Here is a 17,857-nt window from a genome sequence, read left to right as displayed (position 1 = left end):
TTGAAATGCAAACGTGTTCGCATACTCTGAGTATGAATGTTAATGAGGTGGTTTGATGCAGAAACAAATACTAATTTTCTTCAATTTACCAATATTAATCAGTGACTAAAGCCCATACCGGATATGATCAATTGATTACGTAAAGGTTTTCTGCAAATTTTGAAAAATTATAATTATTATTTTATTGATTGTAGTAACCCTCGTTATGTCAAAAAAATGCCAATGGAAAGACAATTATGTTGCTTATGGATTCACTTGTATAACAGAAAAAGATGGCATGCAACGAACACAATGCATTTTATGTTGCAAAATATTTTCAAACTCCAATCTTAAACTGTCAAAGTTGTTAGAGCATTTCAACAATCAGCATGGTGGTGAATCTGCAGGAAATACTCTTAATATTTTGAAGTCTAAGAAGGCACGATTTGATACCAGTACTATTACAAAATTTGACGTTGCGACAGTTCAAAAGCCCTTGTTAGAAGCTTCTTATCAAGTGGCATATCTGTGTACTAAGAAAAGAAAAGGTCATACAATAGCTGAGGAATTGGTGAAACTGTGTGCACTTGAAATTGCAAAAATTGTATTGGGTTCTGAAGCACAAAGAAAAATTCAGCAGATTCCATTATCAAACAATGTGATTCGATCGTGCATTCAAGATATCAGTGTTGATATTTTACTGCAAGTAGTAGAAGATATCAAAGCCAGTCCTCTAAAAGTGATTATTCAACTGGACGAGTCAACTGATGTTGATAATTGCAGTCAGTTGTTGGTATTTATGCAATACATTAAGGAAAAAGAAATGTTGTAAGAATTTTTATTTTGTGAGCCACTGGAATTGACGACAAAAGGAAATGATGTTTTCAATCATATTAAAAACTTTTTTTTGAAACATCAAATACCCATGAATGTGATAGGCTCAATTTGCACTGATGGTGCCCCTGCAATGTTGGGCAAAAATTCTGGATCAAGAACAGAAATACCGCAAGTTACAATAACGCATTGCATGTTGCACTGTCATGCACTTGCATCGAAAGCTTTGCCAAAGAATTTAAAACAACACTTAACTACTGCAGTAAATGTAGTCAAGTATATCCGAGGACGAGCGCTTAATCATCATATCTTTCGTGCTTTGTGTGAAGAAATCAGTGCTGTTCATACTGTGCTTTTTTATCACACTGAAGTACGGTGGCTCTCCAAGGGCCGCATGCTAAGCAGGGTTTTTGAATTGAGCGAGGAAATTATACACTTTCTTACTAACCAAAATTGTGATTTAGTTAAAGCTTTTGAAAAAAGAGAAGCAATACTTCAACTAGCCTACTTAGCAGATATATTTAGCCACCTGAATGAATTAAACACATGAATGCAAGGATTTGGTAAGAACACAATAACAGCTATTGAAAAATTATCTTCATTTATTGAAAAACTAAAAATTTGGAAACGTTGAGTTGAAAATGGGAATTTTGCAAACTTTCCTTTGCTTGATTCAATCGTTCTGGAAAATGAGAAAATAATAATTATACCTGAAATTGCAATACACCTCCAACAACTGAGTGAATCATTTCATGGATACTTTACCACGGGAAATATTAGCAAAGTTCAGAGATGGATACTGGATCCATTTCTATTTGACCCAGATTCGATGGACAACAGCTATTTAATAAAAGATGATCTTATTGAAATACGAGCCAATGCATGTATTCAAATGGAATTTGAAAAACTGGACTTAGAACAATTCTGGCGTACACAGTTAGAACCTTATCCACAGCTGGCAAAAGCAGCATTGCAGACACTTTTACCATTTGCTGCCACCACCAACCTGTGTGAAATGGGATTTTCATCACTTTTGTAGATAAAACAAAAGCCAGAAGTCGCTTAAATGCAAGTGATAACTTACGCATGGCTCTTTCAAAAAAGGAGCCTCCCTTCAAAAGTATTACTATGAATAAACAACAACAACGCAGCCATTAAAAATTGAGATATTGTTTTGTATGTATATGTAAATGTATGTGTTTATTTTTCAATAAATATATTATCTTGCAATAGATGTAATTTCCTAAATAAAGAAATAGAAACACATTTTTCAAAGGGGTGCAAGAACTTATTTTTAGATTCAAGGGAGTACTGATTACTAAAAAGGTTAAAATCCACTGCTTTAAAGGAATGCAGAGAACTGACCAGGGCTTTTGACCTAATGTCCAAACCTCACCTTCTCGTGGTGCACCCTGTTGGGTATCTAAATGGATAATGAACAAATGAGGATGGGCTGGCAATTTGGGATTTAGCCAACCAAATTGTATTCTTATTGGCTTAAACCAAAATACAAAATGATGGTACAACGTAACAAAATTTCATGCTGGCTGGGGAGTCGCCCGGTTAAACAAGGCCCCCATTGTTTTCGCCAGGGAACCAGGACGAACAGCGAAAAGTCAGCTACTGGAACAAATCTGAAAACACACCCCAACTCAACATCACCAGAGTTAAATTGGTACTATCAAAATAAGAAGCCGGAATGGCAAAAATATGGAGCTAGCTCAGGAATCAGACAAGTATCAGATTGACATAATAGGCATGACTGAAACAAAAAAGACAAAAACTGGTGAGATCTTTCTGAGTAATAAATACAAAATGTTTTATTCAGGCAATAACAATCAAGGAAAAGAAGGCGTAGCCATAGTATTCAACACTAAATACGAGGCTAATCTTCTTGAATTGCAGGCAATTTCAAATAGAGTGATGTGGGCAAATATCAAAATTGGGAACAGGACAATGAGACTTATTTGTGCCTATGATCCCACAGAAGGTTCTCCTATGGTAGAAGTGGAGGTATTTTTTGAGGCTTTAGAGAAAACAACTGACACAATGAAAAACTGGTCCTTGTTGGGGATCTAAATAGCAGAATAGGAAATGATTGTCAGACATACAAAAATATTTTGGGAAAATTTGGAGAAAAGATCCAAGCTAATAATAATGGCAAATACTTGTTGGATTTCTGCTCAGGACATAGACTGGTTATTACTAACACCATGTTCCAACATAAAAATGTGCACAAATTCAAATGGAGAGAAGAGACAAGGAATAAGAAAAGTCTCATCGACTATGTTATTGTTGATAGTGATGTTTTCTCTCTGGTGCAGGACACCATCCAGAGTGTACAGAGGATTTGAAATCAGAAGTGATCACTATTTAGTCTTGAGTAGGATAAAATTGAATTTCATTTTGAAAAGAAAAACATGTAAGAAAGTTTTAAAGCAAATAAAAGTAGCCAGCTCTCAGATGTGAACTGCAGACTAAAATACACAAAGATTATTGAAGAAAAAATGAAAGAGTTTGAGAACAGGAACCAAACCTTGGAAATTCAGTGGCAAGCCTTGAAGAAAACCCTAATTGATTCAGCCAGAGAGGCAAGTGGTGAGGTTGTCTGCAAGGATAGAAAAATCACAACTCCATGGTGGACACAGGAAGTTAAAGAGGCAGTGAAGGAAATGAAGAAAGCATATGAAAAGTTCCTGGCAAATAAGTAAGCTTGTGCTCTTAGAGAATACAGAGACAAATGTAAGAAAGCTAAACACTGTATAAAACTAGCTAAACAAAAGTCATGGGAGGACTTTAGCAAGAACATAGAAAATAAATATCAAGAAGCAGCAAAATATTCTGGAGGTTGTTGAAGAAGCTTAGAAATGGAGGAAAGAGTGCTGTAAAAGGTATTAGAGATTATAAAGGTGACATGAAAATGAGAGAAAAAGATATCCTTGAAGTATGGAGTAACCACTTCGAAAAATTGCTAAATGAAACAAGCAGTGATAGCACAGAGGTAAAATAACACCGACCAGGCATACAGTCAGAAATACATATCCATACTTGAAGTAGAAAAAGCCATCAAAGGCTTGAAATGTGAAAGGACAGCAGGAGTAGATGATATTTGACCAGAAATGCTGAAGTATGGTGGTATAAAAGTTTTGCAGTGGCTGCACTGCATAGTTCAAAAGGCCTGGACAGAAGGATGAATTCCCTATGAATTGAGTAGAGTTCTCATAGTACCCATATATAAAAAGGGAAATAAAACTGAATGTAAGAATTACAGAAGTATTTCCCTACTGAGTGTTCCTGGTAAGATTATGCAACTATACTTGAGAAAAGGTTGAGAAGAATTGTGGAAGAAAAGCTTGGTGAAGAACAAGCTGCATTCAGGCCAAATAGAGGCTGTCAGGATCAGATTTTCACTTTACGACAAATAGTCGAGAAATCATGGGAAAAAAAAAGAACTGTATTTAAGTTTTGTAGATCTGGAAAAGGCATATGACAAGATGCCAAGAGAGAAGCTATTCAATACGCTACAGTTATATGGTGTCAATGGGGCATTATATCAAGCAATACTTAGTCTTTATTTGAGTTGTAAGACAGCAGTTAGAATTGAAGGAAGTACAGGGAGATGGTTTAATGTTAAATCTAGTGTGAGACAAGGATGTACAGGGTGTTCGGGATAAATTTGACAGTTTCGTAGGGAAAAAGAAAATCTTCTTTGTATCTATTAAATTTAATGAATTGACAAAAAAACATTACAGGCAGAGTTAATTACAATACTATCAACAAGATTTACTCAAATAACCACCATTAGCATCGATCACAGCTTCAATTCTGCTTCGGAACCTCGAACAAGCTGATGCTACAGTCTCCCTGGGAAGGGCCGCAAAAACTGTTTTAATTTTATCCATTAACTGGGCTTTTGTATTACTGGAAGTGCGATTGGTGTCTTTTTCAACTGCGCCCCATACAAAATAATCCATGGGGTTAAGGTCTGGGGAGTTTGGAGGCCAAACATTTGGACTGGTGAAGTCGTAGAAATTTTCAGACAACCATTTTTGACTTTTCCCAGAGGTGTGGCAAGGGGCCGAATCCTGCTGCCATACATACGGCCTACCATTGGCTACCCTTGTTATCCAGGGCTTGACTACAGTTAGCAACTCCACGAACAAAGCCCGAATTCCAATGCCAGGGTTCTTCAACACCTGTTCCTGCAGATTTGCGAGGAATTCTGCTGTACGAACGCAGTCAGATCGTCTGCTAGGGATCTTTCTTCTTGCTACATCCTCGTAGTCACCATTGCAAGTCTCTAGTTCATGCCTGATTGTTTTTACTGTATTCAGGGAGCATTGGGCAGCAGTCGTAATATCCTTATTTTGATGGCAGGCACGAATCATCATGATACAAGTTATTCTCTTCCATGATTCAGGTGGGTTCCAGCTATCCATCCTTTCTGACATCTTGTATATGAATGAAGAAGGGTCCAAACTTTTAAATGAAGAGAAGTGTGTGTTAATACATGTAACTTACGGAGAAATATAATTAATTATAAATATGTCAAATTTATCCCGAACACCCTGTATATATATATATATATATATGTGTGTGTGTGAAACAAAAAAAAAAAAAAAAAAAAGCATGTGAAAGAAGGAACTCGAGGTCAAAGAATATTGGATTTGCTCATAGCATCAAAAGGGGTGTCTGTTAGGAATATGGCTATTTTACTATCAATTGGTGACAGTGATTATGCTGTGCTTGCTTGGGAAGTTTGATGCTCCAATTAAAACAGGTTACATGCTCAACTACAAATCTGGAAATTATGATCAACTTAGGCGAATACTATCTTTAGTCTCATGGTATCAGTTACTGAATGGGAAAAATGTAGCAATGCATGGAAATCTCTGAAAATGTGCTTAAATGAGGTCATATCCAAATACAGGGTGTTCGGGATAAATTTGACATATTTATAATTAATTATATTTTTCCGTAAGTTACATGTATTAACACACACTTCTCTTCATTTAAAAGTTTGGACCCTTCTTCATTCATATACAAGATGTCAGAAAGGATGGATAGCTGGAACCCACCTGAATCATGGAAGAGAATAACTTGTATCATGATGATTCGTGCCCGCCATCAAAATAAGGATATTACGACTGCTGCCCAATGCTCCCTGAATACAGTAAAAACAATCAGGCATGAACTAGAGACTTGCAATGGTGACTACGAGGATGTAGCAAGAAGAAAGATCCCTAGCAGACGATCTGATTGCGTTCGTACAGCAGAATTCCTCGCAAATCTGCAGGAACAGGTGTTGAAGAACCCTGGCATTGGAATTCGGGCTTTGTTCGTGGAGTTGCTAACTGTAGTCAAGCCCTGGATAACAAGGGTAGCCAATGGTAGGCCGTATGTATGGCAGCAGGATTCGGCCCCTTGCCACACCTCTGGGAAAAGTCAAAAATGGTTGTCTGAAAATTTCTACGACTTCACCAGTCCAAATGTTTGGCCTCCAAACTCCCCAGACCTTAACCCCATGGATTATTTTGTATGGGGCGCAGTTGAAAAAGACACCAATCGCACTTCCAGTAATACAAAAGCCCAGTTAATGGATAAAATTAAAACAGTTTTTGCGGCCCTTCCCAGGGAGACTGTAGCATCAGCTTGTTCGAGGTTCCGAAGCAGAATTGAAGCTGTGATCGATGCTAATGGTGGTTATTTTGAGTAAATCTTGTTGATAGTATTGTAATTAACTCTGCCTGTAATGTTTTTTTGTCAATTCATTAAATTTAATAGATACAAAGAAGATTTTCTTTTTCCTTACGAAACTGTCAAATTTATCCCGAACACCCTGTATATCCCTAGTGTTCGAAGAATAAATAGGTTGGAAGTGAAATGGATGTGCAACCTTATTAAGCAAGAGATCCACAAGAAGGAAATAATGTGAAAAGAATATCTTGAGAATAACAGTGAGAAGAGTTATGAAATATATAAACCTCAGGCCAGAAACGTACCGAGTATTGTGCAGAAAGCTAAATCAGAGTATGAAAAGAAATTGGCCATGCAAGCTAAAGGTAATCCAAAAGAATTTTATCATTATGCCGCAAGCAAAAGAAAGAATGAATGTGAAAGAATTGAATGCAGATGGTACTCAAGTATCAGAGCTAATAAGATTGTTCAGTTAACGAGTGCTCACTTTGCTAAGATATATCAACATTGGTATGTAACATGGTGCACAGTACTAATGCTGCTTTGGATGAAAAGTTAGAGGTGCATGTGAATGAAGTTGATGAGCTGTTACATAACCTGGGTAAGAATTTGTCAATAGGGACAAATGGAATATCAGTCTGTTTGCTAAAGGAATGTTCAGCCGAATTGGCTAAGCCTTTCACATGTTTGTATAACTTGAGTCTCAGCTCTGGAATGATACCACAGGAATGGAAGGAATGTATGATAGTTCCATTGTACAAGGGTGGTGCAAAAACTGATGTGTCTAACTGCCAACCTATCAGTATCTCTGGTGTGGTAGTGAAGATTTTAGAGAAGTCGGTAAGAACTTGCATACAGAAATGGGTAGACAAGCAAGCTATACTCTGCAAGGAGCAGCATGGGTTTACTAAAGGAAAGCATACTTTAGCAATTTGATTATATTTTATAACAATGTTACAGCTGAGTTGTATAAAGGGAATGGATACACTATGATAATGTTGGGTTTTTCTAAGGCATTTGATAAGATACTATATGAAAGGATGTTGCATAAACTGGAGAATATGGGATTGGAATATAAACTCTTGACTTGGATCAGAGGATGGTTGACAGACAGATATCAGATAATATTTAGATGCAATACCACCATGCCTACGTGCTTCAAGAACTATCTTCATTCCGAAGAAAGAAACTTCAAGCCGTGCATCAGACTTTAGACCTATTACCCTGTGATACTTAGACTCTATCATAAAATCTTAGTTAAACGACTTCAGCAACATATGCAGCATGATTATAGACAGAGAGCTTTTGTCCCTTTGGACAGCTGTGCCGAGAATATATATCTTCTTTCTTCTCTTCTCTCTGATTCCTGCTGCTGCCTTAAGCCTCTATATATATATGGCATCGCTGGACCTTCAAAAGGCTTTTGATAGCGTCTCCCTTCCTGCTCTCCTTCGAGCACTGTCTATTGCTGGATGTCCAGAACCCTTTCTTTCCTATGTTATGGAGCTATACTTGGGTAGCTCCATCACTATCACTACAGGATCCCATGCGACTTCTATTCCCGCAGTGCAGGGTGTTCGCCAGGGTGATCCTCTATCTCCTCTTTTCTTTAACTGTGTCATAGATGAGTTTCTTCGCTCTCTTCCTTGCCACATAGGCTACTCTCTAGGCACTTCTTCTTTTAATGCTATGGCCTCTGTGGACAATCTTATTCTCGTAGCCTCTACGAGAATAAGATTGTCCACAGAGGCTAACTGCCCGGTCAAGGAATTCCATATTGCAGGAATTCCTTGACCGGGCAGTTGACTTTTTCTCTATTTGATGCCTTTCTATTAATGTAGAGAAGTACTACTCTTTAGCTCTTGTCCCCTCTGGTCATGACAAAAAGCTTAAGGTCAAGCCTATAGAGTTTTCCCTGCACGTGAGGCCGTTGCATGCTTTGACCATCCTGGAAGAGTGGAAGTATCTCGGTATCATGTTCACCCCCAAAGGGAAGGTCTTCTGTCCCTTCTATCCTAGAAGCTAGGCTTCTTTGAGGAAAGCTCCTCTCAAGCCCTAGCAGACTGTTTCTCATTTCCTACTATCTCCTACCTTGCTTTTACCACAAGTTGGTGCTTGGTAGGACATATATCTCGGTACTCTCCTGAATGGACAGGGCTATCCGTTCAGCTGTGAGATCATGGCTCCGACTGCCGCCTGACATCCCTACTGCATATTTCCACATGAGGGTGAAGGACGGTGGACTCGGGGTTCCATCACTTAGATAGCTGATCTCACGCCTGTGGCTGTCCAGAATTGTGAGGTTAGAACTATCTTCTTCCCCTATCTGCAGACAGGCTTTCTATAGCCCATTAATACAATAAGACTTTAGGTAGGCTAAAGGCTGGTCCCATTATCAAGGTAACTTAATTGAGTCAGCACCCGCAGAACACAAGAGATGGGCATCTCTGCTGCACTATTCTGTAGATGGTGCTCCTTTAAAAGAGTCATATCTGGTACCCCCCACCAGCATGATTGGGTAAGGGATGGTACCAGACTCCTCTCTGGGTTCAAGTATATTGACCTTATCAGGATGAGGATCAATGCCCTGCCCAGCTCAATGGAGTAGTGACGACTCAAACCATAGGGCTGGCTGCTACTACAGTGAGACATTGTCTCATATAGCACAGTGTTGCTTCCACACCCATGGGGTCCACGTGTGGAGGCATGACGGCGTGGTCTCCATTCTGAACAACCACTTTAAGAAGAAAGGTTGAGAGACTGCGGTGGAACCACATTATAGGACCTCCGTGGGTATGCGTAAGCCAGACTTAGTGATTAAAAGAGATGGTGACGTTTGGGTAGTTGATGCCCAGGTGGTGGGAACAGGGTGCCCACTAGCCTATAGCCTAATAATAAGGTAAACTATTATAAGAATAACCAAGATCTAGTTAGTAAGATATGGGAGGAGCATGGGGCAACTACGAGGTTTACCAGCAACACCATCTCTTTACATGGCGCATGGAGTGCAGATAGCTGTAAGGACTTAAAACAGATTGGGCTTACGCAGAAGGATATAAAAGTTCTTTCCTTGAGGGCCCTACAGGGTACACTGGTGGCATAGCGTTGCCACCAGAGAATGACTACAATGATAACTAGAACAGGCATAGGGTAAAACACTTGTAAAGACCTATATCAAGCCTGGATGAGATGTCTGGACGTGATGTAAGGGTAGTACTGCCCATAACCAGTACAAAGATTTAAAAAAAAAAAAAAAAAAAAAAAAAAAAAAAAAAAAAAAAAAAAAAAAAAAAAAAAAAAGCCAGTGGTGTACTTCAGGGTTTGGTCCTTGGGCCATTATTGTTCAATCTGTACATGAATGCCACCAGGCAGGGTCTAACATCAGATGTGCAATTGTTTGCCAATGATGCAAAGATAGGTAGGAAAATCAGGGATACTACTGATATTCAGCACTTACAAAATGATTTGAATAGACTGGAAATTTGGGCAAACAAAAATGGCTATCAGTTTAAAGTTGGTAAGTGTAAAGTTATGCACTTTGGTATGATTAGAGTTCCAGCGGGGTTATGCTACAAGATCTCTTGAGGAGGCAAGAGATCTTGGCATATTGCTGGGTAGGAATTTGAAGTTCAAAGGTCACATAGCAAAAGTTGCAAATACAACTCAGAGGATAACTGCGATGCTGAAGCAAATCTTAACAAGGAAGTCATTTTGCTTCTTTATAAGGCTTTGATAAGACCACTCCTGGATTATTGTGTGTAGATTTGGTCTACCTGGTTCCAAGGGGGATAAAGAAGCTGTGGAAAGGGTGCAAAGATTCTATCCAGATTATGGGATTTAGATTATGAGAACAGATTACGAGTATGTGGACTGCATACTCTGGTTAACAGGAGAAAAGAGGGGTGATATGATACAGGTCTATAAACTTTTGAATGGGTGTTATAGGATATCATCTGATGAAATTTTTCATTATATGGAAGGTAGGCAGAACATGGGGGCATCCATGGAAGTTAAATTTGTGGTCAAGAAAGGTGTAAGAACTGGGTTTTTCTCCCAGAGAGCAGTGAGTGAATGAGTGAAATAGTTTACCTTTAGGGGTAGTGAGTGCATCTGGTGTGAATGAATTTAAAGGTATGACAGCTGGTTTGGGTGAATTACAACCTCCCTCAAAGAGTCCTCGACTCCCTGGAGGTATTGAATAATAATAATAAAATACAAAACTATAAATAACCATCTTTCCTACTTGGAAAATAAATAGGCAAGTGGGAAAGAGAAACATTAGTATTTGAAATAAAATATCATATAAGATCCAATCAATAATATTATAAGTATGCAAAATATTGCTAGATCTACCACTTGACAAGGAATTAGATTTCCTGATGATTTAATGCAGTGTTTCTCAAACTTGAGATATCTGTGTACCCCTTCTTAAATTTTCATCATTATAGTACCTTCCTATCAAAATAATAATAATAATAGTAAATAATAATAAAAAAGTATATTTCATTGTAAATGTCTGTTTTATTTGAATCGAGACGTACACGTAAACAAAAAAATATGATTTATTTTTAAAACAACAAAATTTATAAAGATATAAATTTTTACTTAATTTAAATAATTTATCAATGAGAGGAGTGAAATTGCTAACATCAGATGTGCAATTGTTTGCCGATGATGAAAAGATAGGCAGAACAATCAGGGATACTACTGATATTCAGCACTTACAAAATGATTTGAATAGAATGGAAAAATTTGACATCTCTAATGCGCGTCTTAATATCTACAAGGGCTGAAAATTCAATTTTGCACAGATATGAACTCGGAAATGGAAAAAATGAACCTTAGAGCTTTATCTCTTAATTCAAGAAATTCATTCTGTATTTGTAGCCAAAATGATGATAACATATTCTCATTGTATTTATTTTTTTAGGAAACCATCAGAAGCTAATTTTAAAAGTTGTTCTTCTTCTATTGGCAACAGACCCTTTGCCATAGATTTGTTGATATTGAAAGGGTATCTTATCCATTCAATATTAATGTCCAATTCAGGGAAATGGTTTTCTAGATCCATTTGTAAGCATTGTAAATTGCTGCATGATAGTAATTTTCACATCATCATCATCAATTAGTTCATTTGAACTTGTGAGCAATTCACGAAGAGATGGAAAGTCAAATTCTCCATTACCAACCCGCTTTTCCCATAACTTCATCTTTGCCAATGTAGCATTCATTTTATCTTGGATATGAAATACAGAAATTTCCTTGCCCTGTAAAGACAAATTAAGATTATTTAATACAGAAAATATATCTGCCAGGTATGCTAACTGACTGAGCCATTTCCAATTATGTAAATGTTATTTTTTTTAAAATTCAAAAAAATTCATCAAGAAAAACTTGTAGTTCATTCCGAAGTTAGAGTAAACGAGTATGGACTTTTCCACGAGAAAGCCAACAAACACCGGTATGGAAAAGACGTTGTGTTTGATTACATCCCATTTGTTCACAAAGTTGAGAGATAGGTCTGGCATTTAGAGGATGGCCTTTAATATAATGTGATTTTTACAGCTTCATCCAGAACTTTTCTTAGGTCTGTAGACATCATATGTGTAGCCAAAGCTTCCTTGTGTATGCAGCAGTGTGTTGACTTTGCATCTGGTGCAACAGCTTGAATCCTTGAAACAAGCCTTTTTTTAGATCTGATCATGGATTTCACTCCATCCGTGATTATTCCAATACAACTTTTCCAATCAAGCTTGTTTTGATGCATAAATGTATTTGTATTGTTGAATATTTCTTCTCTGTTATATGTTCTGGAAAGGGTTGGCAAAATAAAAGGTCATCACGTAGTTTTTGATTTGTTTGGTACTTAATAAACACTAGATTTGCAAAATTTGTAATGTTGGCGGATTCATCGACCTGCAGCGCATAATAACAATGTTTGTATTATATTTTCATCCATTCTTCAATGAACACTATTATTTGAAAGGCAAATCCGATCAAAAGAACCTTTTTGCATTATCTCCGATCATAATTTCTTCTATTATTTTGCTGCAGGATTGATCAAAGTTTCACCAATTGTTTCCACTGCACTATTTTTTGCTATTAACAGTGACACACGATATGAAGCTTCTAAAGCCTTCATATATTTTCACGATACGATCAACCTCATTTTTTGAGTTTCTTTTAATTTTTTTAGTTTGTTTTGAAAAAATTCAACAGGTTTGTCCTTGTATTCTTTATGTTTCGATTCAAAATAGAGATTTAAATTATTAGATGGTTTCATGCTTTCATTTTATAAAGTTTCAGCACAAATGACACATAATGGAATAGGTTCCTCTTCATTTCCCATCCATGAAAATTCACATTTTAAGTAATACATATTGTATTTACGAAGTTTTTTCATCTTTTTCCCAGTTGGTTCTTTAGAGATGTGAGACAACACACCCTTATCAATTTTACTTGATCCAGATACAATATCAAGTTTTTTTGTTGCTTACAGCTACTTGTATATGCTATGTTGCTCTTTTTTGTGTGTTTTATAAATCCAATCTTTAACCAATGATCCATATTTAAGAATTTGAAAGCTAAAAAAATTATAATATTTATTATAAGTATTATAACTTCCGTACATTATTAAAGCAATTATATCTCTGTAAAAGTAGTACAAATCTTTTAATCATTATTTTAACTAACAAAAAATTTGTAATGTGATCAAATAATGAAGCACATAATTAATATCTGCTCAACTGTCTTAATTACATTTACTAATGATTCATATAATTACATTTTTATCAATTGCTATCGTACATTTACATATGAAAATTCACAAGCGATCGCTCACGAATTTGCAAACTATTCAAACGAAGCAGTTATCACAATTTGAGTAGGAGAATTCATACACACTATATAATTCACTGAGAAATATATACGTTTAAAATAATTCTTTTTTTTTTTTATTAATGATGTATCCCCCTGAAGACCCCCCCCCGAGGTACACACTTTGAGAAACACAGGTTTAATGGATTTTATCAATGCTAAGATTAAAAAAAAGAAAAGAAAAAAAAAAGTATTGTTAGATTCAAGATAGACAACTTTCAGCTGTTTGGGGTCTCAGTAGAAAATTATATAATTAAGAAATCACAAGCAAACTATAAATGGAAAAACAAAACTGTAGTGAACGTTATAAATTAAAATTCAGTACTTGTATTCAGTAAAAATTGATTAACAATTAATTAAATACTAACACACAGCAAGCAAACCTGAACAATAAAATTCAATCAGTAAAATGAGTTTGTGAATTAATTGATAAAATCAGGCAATGAATTCAGTGTATCTTATATACTACAGAATAACTGATAAAATGCAAACTGTTGATGGAGAATGACAGAGTTGAATAAAAAAAAAATGTGACAAATATTTCAATGTGTTCTTTTTTTATCAGTATATTTTTGAAAAGCAAACCGATGTGCATGAAAAATAGAAATATTTAACAATGAAATAGTTCAGGTACATAATGCATTGTTTATTCCAAAAATTTATATACACACATATATATACACACACACACACACTGACACATGTATTATAAAAGGTATGCAATGAAATTTTTAATTATTACTATTTGTACTTCATAAAATATAGGACTCTGTTATTCTCTTTGAAGCATGATCTTTCATCAAATAAAGTGATACGAGAAATGTACCTGCAATATAAAAATCAAGTATTTTTTTTTTCTTACTTTGCACATAAATATTTAATCAATCTATTCTTAAAAATTAAGCAGATAATGGAAAAATCTTGATAAAATAATGATAAAACAACAATTACTACATTATAGTTTGATAATTCAAGATTAGATTATATAATAAATTCAACTAATATTTTAGGAAAAAATTTAGCTGCTTTAAAAATAATTTTAATTCCATAAACGAATAATTTAAAAAAATCTGAAAGTCTAATGGATTTTGAATAGTTTTAAAAAAATTGACAGAGGTGATGGTTTCGACACTCGTATAAAAAAGGAAAAAACTATTCAAATGAAAGTGAATTGGCTAGTCTTATAAAGCAGTGGAAGGCTTTTTTTTTCTCCTTTTTCCATCCTGCAAAATAGCAAACTGGCCAGAGAACACATGCAGTTAACAGGCGTAATATATTGGACTTATAGTCATTGCTTCAGCCGTAATTTCAGCTAACTTAATCCAAAAGGAAAAGACCCTGCCCATCATTCTCCCATGCTTAAGGTCTATATACCTTTTAATCATTATTTAATAAATAATTATCATTATTATCAAATTCTAGGTTAGCATGCAGTTTTTCATCTTAACAAATCCATGTCATATCTGTTTCATATTCAACCTTATGTAAATTAGAGAAACTAATATTTGAAATGTCTCTCTGCATAGTTTTTTGTAGGTGAAATGAGGCTTTAATCCTAAATGTTTTAGACAGTATTTATCTTATATACATTAAATGGTTCTGATTAATCAGCTGTGATATATGTTGCAGTTAACAAAAAGCATTCACAACCAGACTTTTCTTTCTATCCATCTCATATCAAAGATAAGAGAGTAGCCAATAAGCCAAAGAAAATCCCAACGAGTTCTTTTGAATATAGTGAGTAAACAGAAGAAAAGGATGGATAACTTTGATGAATACAGATAGTAGGGAGGTGACAGAAGCAAAAGAAATAAATAGTTGAATTACTGGGTGAGCACACTTTGCAAATATTTGTCATACACATGGAGACAATGAAGGGACTGATATGAGAAGAGGCAAATGAACTGCAGATGCATGTAAATGCAAAGGAAGTCATGGAACTGGATGAGATGCAGGTCTGCATGTTAAAAGAAAGTGCAAGAGAAATCACAGTGTCACTAACCAGGCACTTGTGGGATTCCAAGATAGCAGAAAAATAACAAGATAGTTTCATTACATAAAAGACACCCTAAAACAGAGGTGGTAAATTACAGTGATCAGCATTTCTGGAGTAGTAGTTAGGGTACTGGAAAAATTGTTGAAGGGCATATCTTGCCTGAGTAATTTATTCACTTTCTACAGTAAAATGGCAATTGAATTAGATAAGAAAAATGGCTATACCATTATAGTGCAGGACTTTGCAAAGGCATTTGATAGGACAATGCTTTAATATTCTCCATTTTCTCTAATTTACATAATAAGGTTGAATATGAAACAGATATGACATGATTTTGTTCTTTAGCCACTGCTGGTCAACTGATTTGTTGATGATATTACATGGAGTTTTGAAAGGAAACATTGAGTTGTTTACAGAAGTGACAATGATCTCAAAGTAGATTTTACCTTCATGAAAATTTAAACAGGCTAATATCCAGAAGGGATGTAAGGTTGCTGTTTAATGTCACTAAGTGTAACTTTGCACTTTTAAGTGAGGAAATGTAAAGTGCATATTATACTGATAGAACTCTGAGGTTTAGGGACATTGCAAAAGTCATACATACATTGCTGCTATGATAAGGATGATGCTGACAGGTATTGCTGACAGATATATGGGTATTGTTGTTCCACTTTATCATGCCCTCATCAGGTCTGGAGTGTTGTGCAAACTTGGTTCTCAGTTTCCACAGTGCAGAAACTGTGGAGATGACCAAGAGATGCAGATTATGAAGTGAAAGACTGACATGACGTAACGTAACTTAAAGAGGTTTTGATGAACTTGCAGAAGATAGGAGATATATTCAAGTTAGTAAGGAATTTTAAGATTAGTATAGAAGGAATTATTCATTGTAGAGGGAGAGAATGAGAGGCCACTGGAACTTGTATAAGTGTGTCATGAGGAAGCAAGGAAGATGACAAGTGTGGATAAGCAAGAAAGTGTGAATGAGTTTAAGGTAAAATATTGCACTTATGCTATTGGTTGAGCAATATTTGCAATGAGTCTACTGAAACAATAGAGATGTGTTATAAATAGAGTATTAATAAATCACTCTTGTATAAATCCTATAAAATCCTTTTAATAACTTATATCTCTATTACAATGCTTATTTAATTTTACTATGCATTCTGGTTACTTTATGTGGTAGGATAAAACCAATATGCACATTGCACTGCTACAGTAAGCAATCCCTTTCTCTAACTCTTCCCCATCTACCACAAAAGAAGCCTTAATACCTACTACAATTATGGGTATGTCGTAAGTGTATATTTCGATACACTGTGGAAAGACATCTCAGGTAAGTAGGCCTATATGCCCAAAGACATATACAGCTCATTACAAAGCATGTTTTTAGTGGTGTTGTATCCATAAAAGTTGGACAAAGATACCAATGGATTAATGTGCTCTTTACAGATGAGAGCCGTTTTAGTCTTTCCTCCTATTCTAGATGACACATGATCACAGATGACACTGGAATAAAAATGGGACTACTTACTATTGTGAGAATTTTCTTGAAAGGGATATATACGGTGGTGCTGGGGTCATGGTGTTGGGAGGCTTTATGCTTAATGGATGAACTGAGCTACAAGTGCTGGAAAAAGGGACTACAAGTGAAGAACGATATTGCAATGAAGTTCTTCAACGTCATGTTTGATTGTTCCATGGTGTTGCCAAAGAATTCATTTTTATGGATGACAATACCACACCATGTTGTACATGAGCAGTAGATACTTCGCTGGAGACTGAGGATATTAATAGACTTCAAGTGGTCAGAATGCATGCTCCCCCAGATATGCCCCATAGAACACGTTTGGGACACAACAGAGAGATACACTGCTGCTTGAAATTCCCCTCCAGAAAACAAACAAGGTCTTATCCTTGCTCTTAAGGAGGAGTGGGCCAGTTTGCTTCAAGAACTCCTGAATCACTTGGAGCTAAGCATATTATGATGTTGTGAGAGCTGCATCGCAGTTCAGAGTGGACATATTTCATGCTGAAATGTCTCTCTGCATAGTTTTTTGTAAGCACTGTACATTAATTCCTCAACTACGTCCTTAGGAAATTTGTAACTTTTGCCAAAAACGTATTGCAATTTAATTTGTACAAAATTTATAACCCATTTTTTGTGTAGTATAATTTATTAGCATGCTGGCAATAAATTTATGACCATGTATGGCCATAGTCATGAAACCTTTTTCATATACAGGTAAAAATGTAGTTCCTCCTTAGCTTGTGGACATTAGTGCATGCTGGTCCACTCCACTATACATTATTATTATGGTTATTATCTGAGCACCATGGAGTTAGAGACTCGTGATGGGAGGTATACACTATCACACACAAAGCTCATGAGTGTACATGAGCTTTGTGTGTGAATTGTACAGACGTGTCTGTACACTTTGTGTTAGAAGTGTACAGATGTGACCTTTGCTCCTC

The 17,857-nt window shown here is 36.0% G+C and overlaps 3 protein-coding genes across 4 annotated transcripts in view; 2 read left to right on the top strand and 1 right to left on the bottom strand.

Moving 5' to 3' along the window:
* The first annotated feature begins 205 nt into the window (after nt 1-205).
* On the top strand, nt 206-811 carry LOC150107104 (protein ZBED8-like). Its single transcript, XM_090391616.1, has one exon. It carries the CDS (start codon nt 206-208, stop codon nt 809-811), a length of 606 nt encoding a protein of 201 aa, XP_090247742.1.
* Nucleotides 812-904: 93 nt separating this feature from the next.
* LOC150107103 (protein ZBED8-like) lies at nt 905-1,363 on the top strand. The gene has a single exon (XM_090391615.1). It carries the CDS (start codon nt 905-907, stop codon nt 1,361-1,363), a length of 459 nt encoding a protein of 152 aa, XP_090247741.1.
* A 12,648-nt stretch (nt 1,364-14,011) lies between these two features.
* LOC150107101 (ubiquitin-conjugating enzyme E2 G1-like) overlaps nt 14,012-17,857 on the bottom strand; it is a 182,470-nt gene continuing 178,624 nt past the window's right edge. For both annotated transcript variants that reach the window (XM_090391001.1, XM_090391002.1), the window contains exon 7: nt 14,012-14,212. The gene's annotated coding sequence lies outside the window, so the exon portion shown is untranslated. The remainder of the gene's footprint in view (nt 14,213-17,857) is intronic.

Source organism: Typopeltis vanoorti, chromosome 4 (genome assembly GCF_054136105.1).
Source record: "Typopeltis vanoorti isolate ZY-2024b chromosome 4, IOZ_Tvanoo_1.0, whole genome shotgun sequence".
In the NCBI taxonomy this organism is placed as follows: domain Eukaryota; kingdom Metazoa; phylum Arthropoda; class Arachnida; order Uropygi; family Thelyphonidae; genus Typopeltis; species Typopeltis vanoorti.
This window is presented reverse-complemented; position numbering and strand designations above follow the sequence as displayed.

Excerpts from the sequence above, each read along its gene's own strand:
- LOC150107103 (XM_090391615.1), top strand. The coding sequence starts at position 905 with ATGAATGTGATAGGCTCAATTTGCACTGATGGTGCCCCTGCAATGTTG.
- LOC150107104 (XM_090391616.1), top strand. The coding sequence starts at position 206 with ATGTCAAAAAAATGCCAATGGAAAGACAATTATGTTGCTTATGGATTC.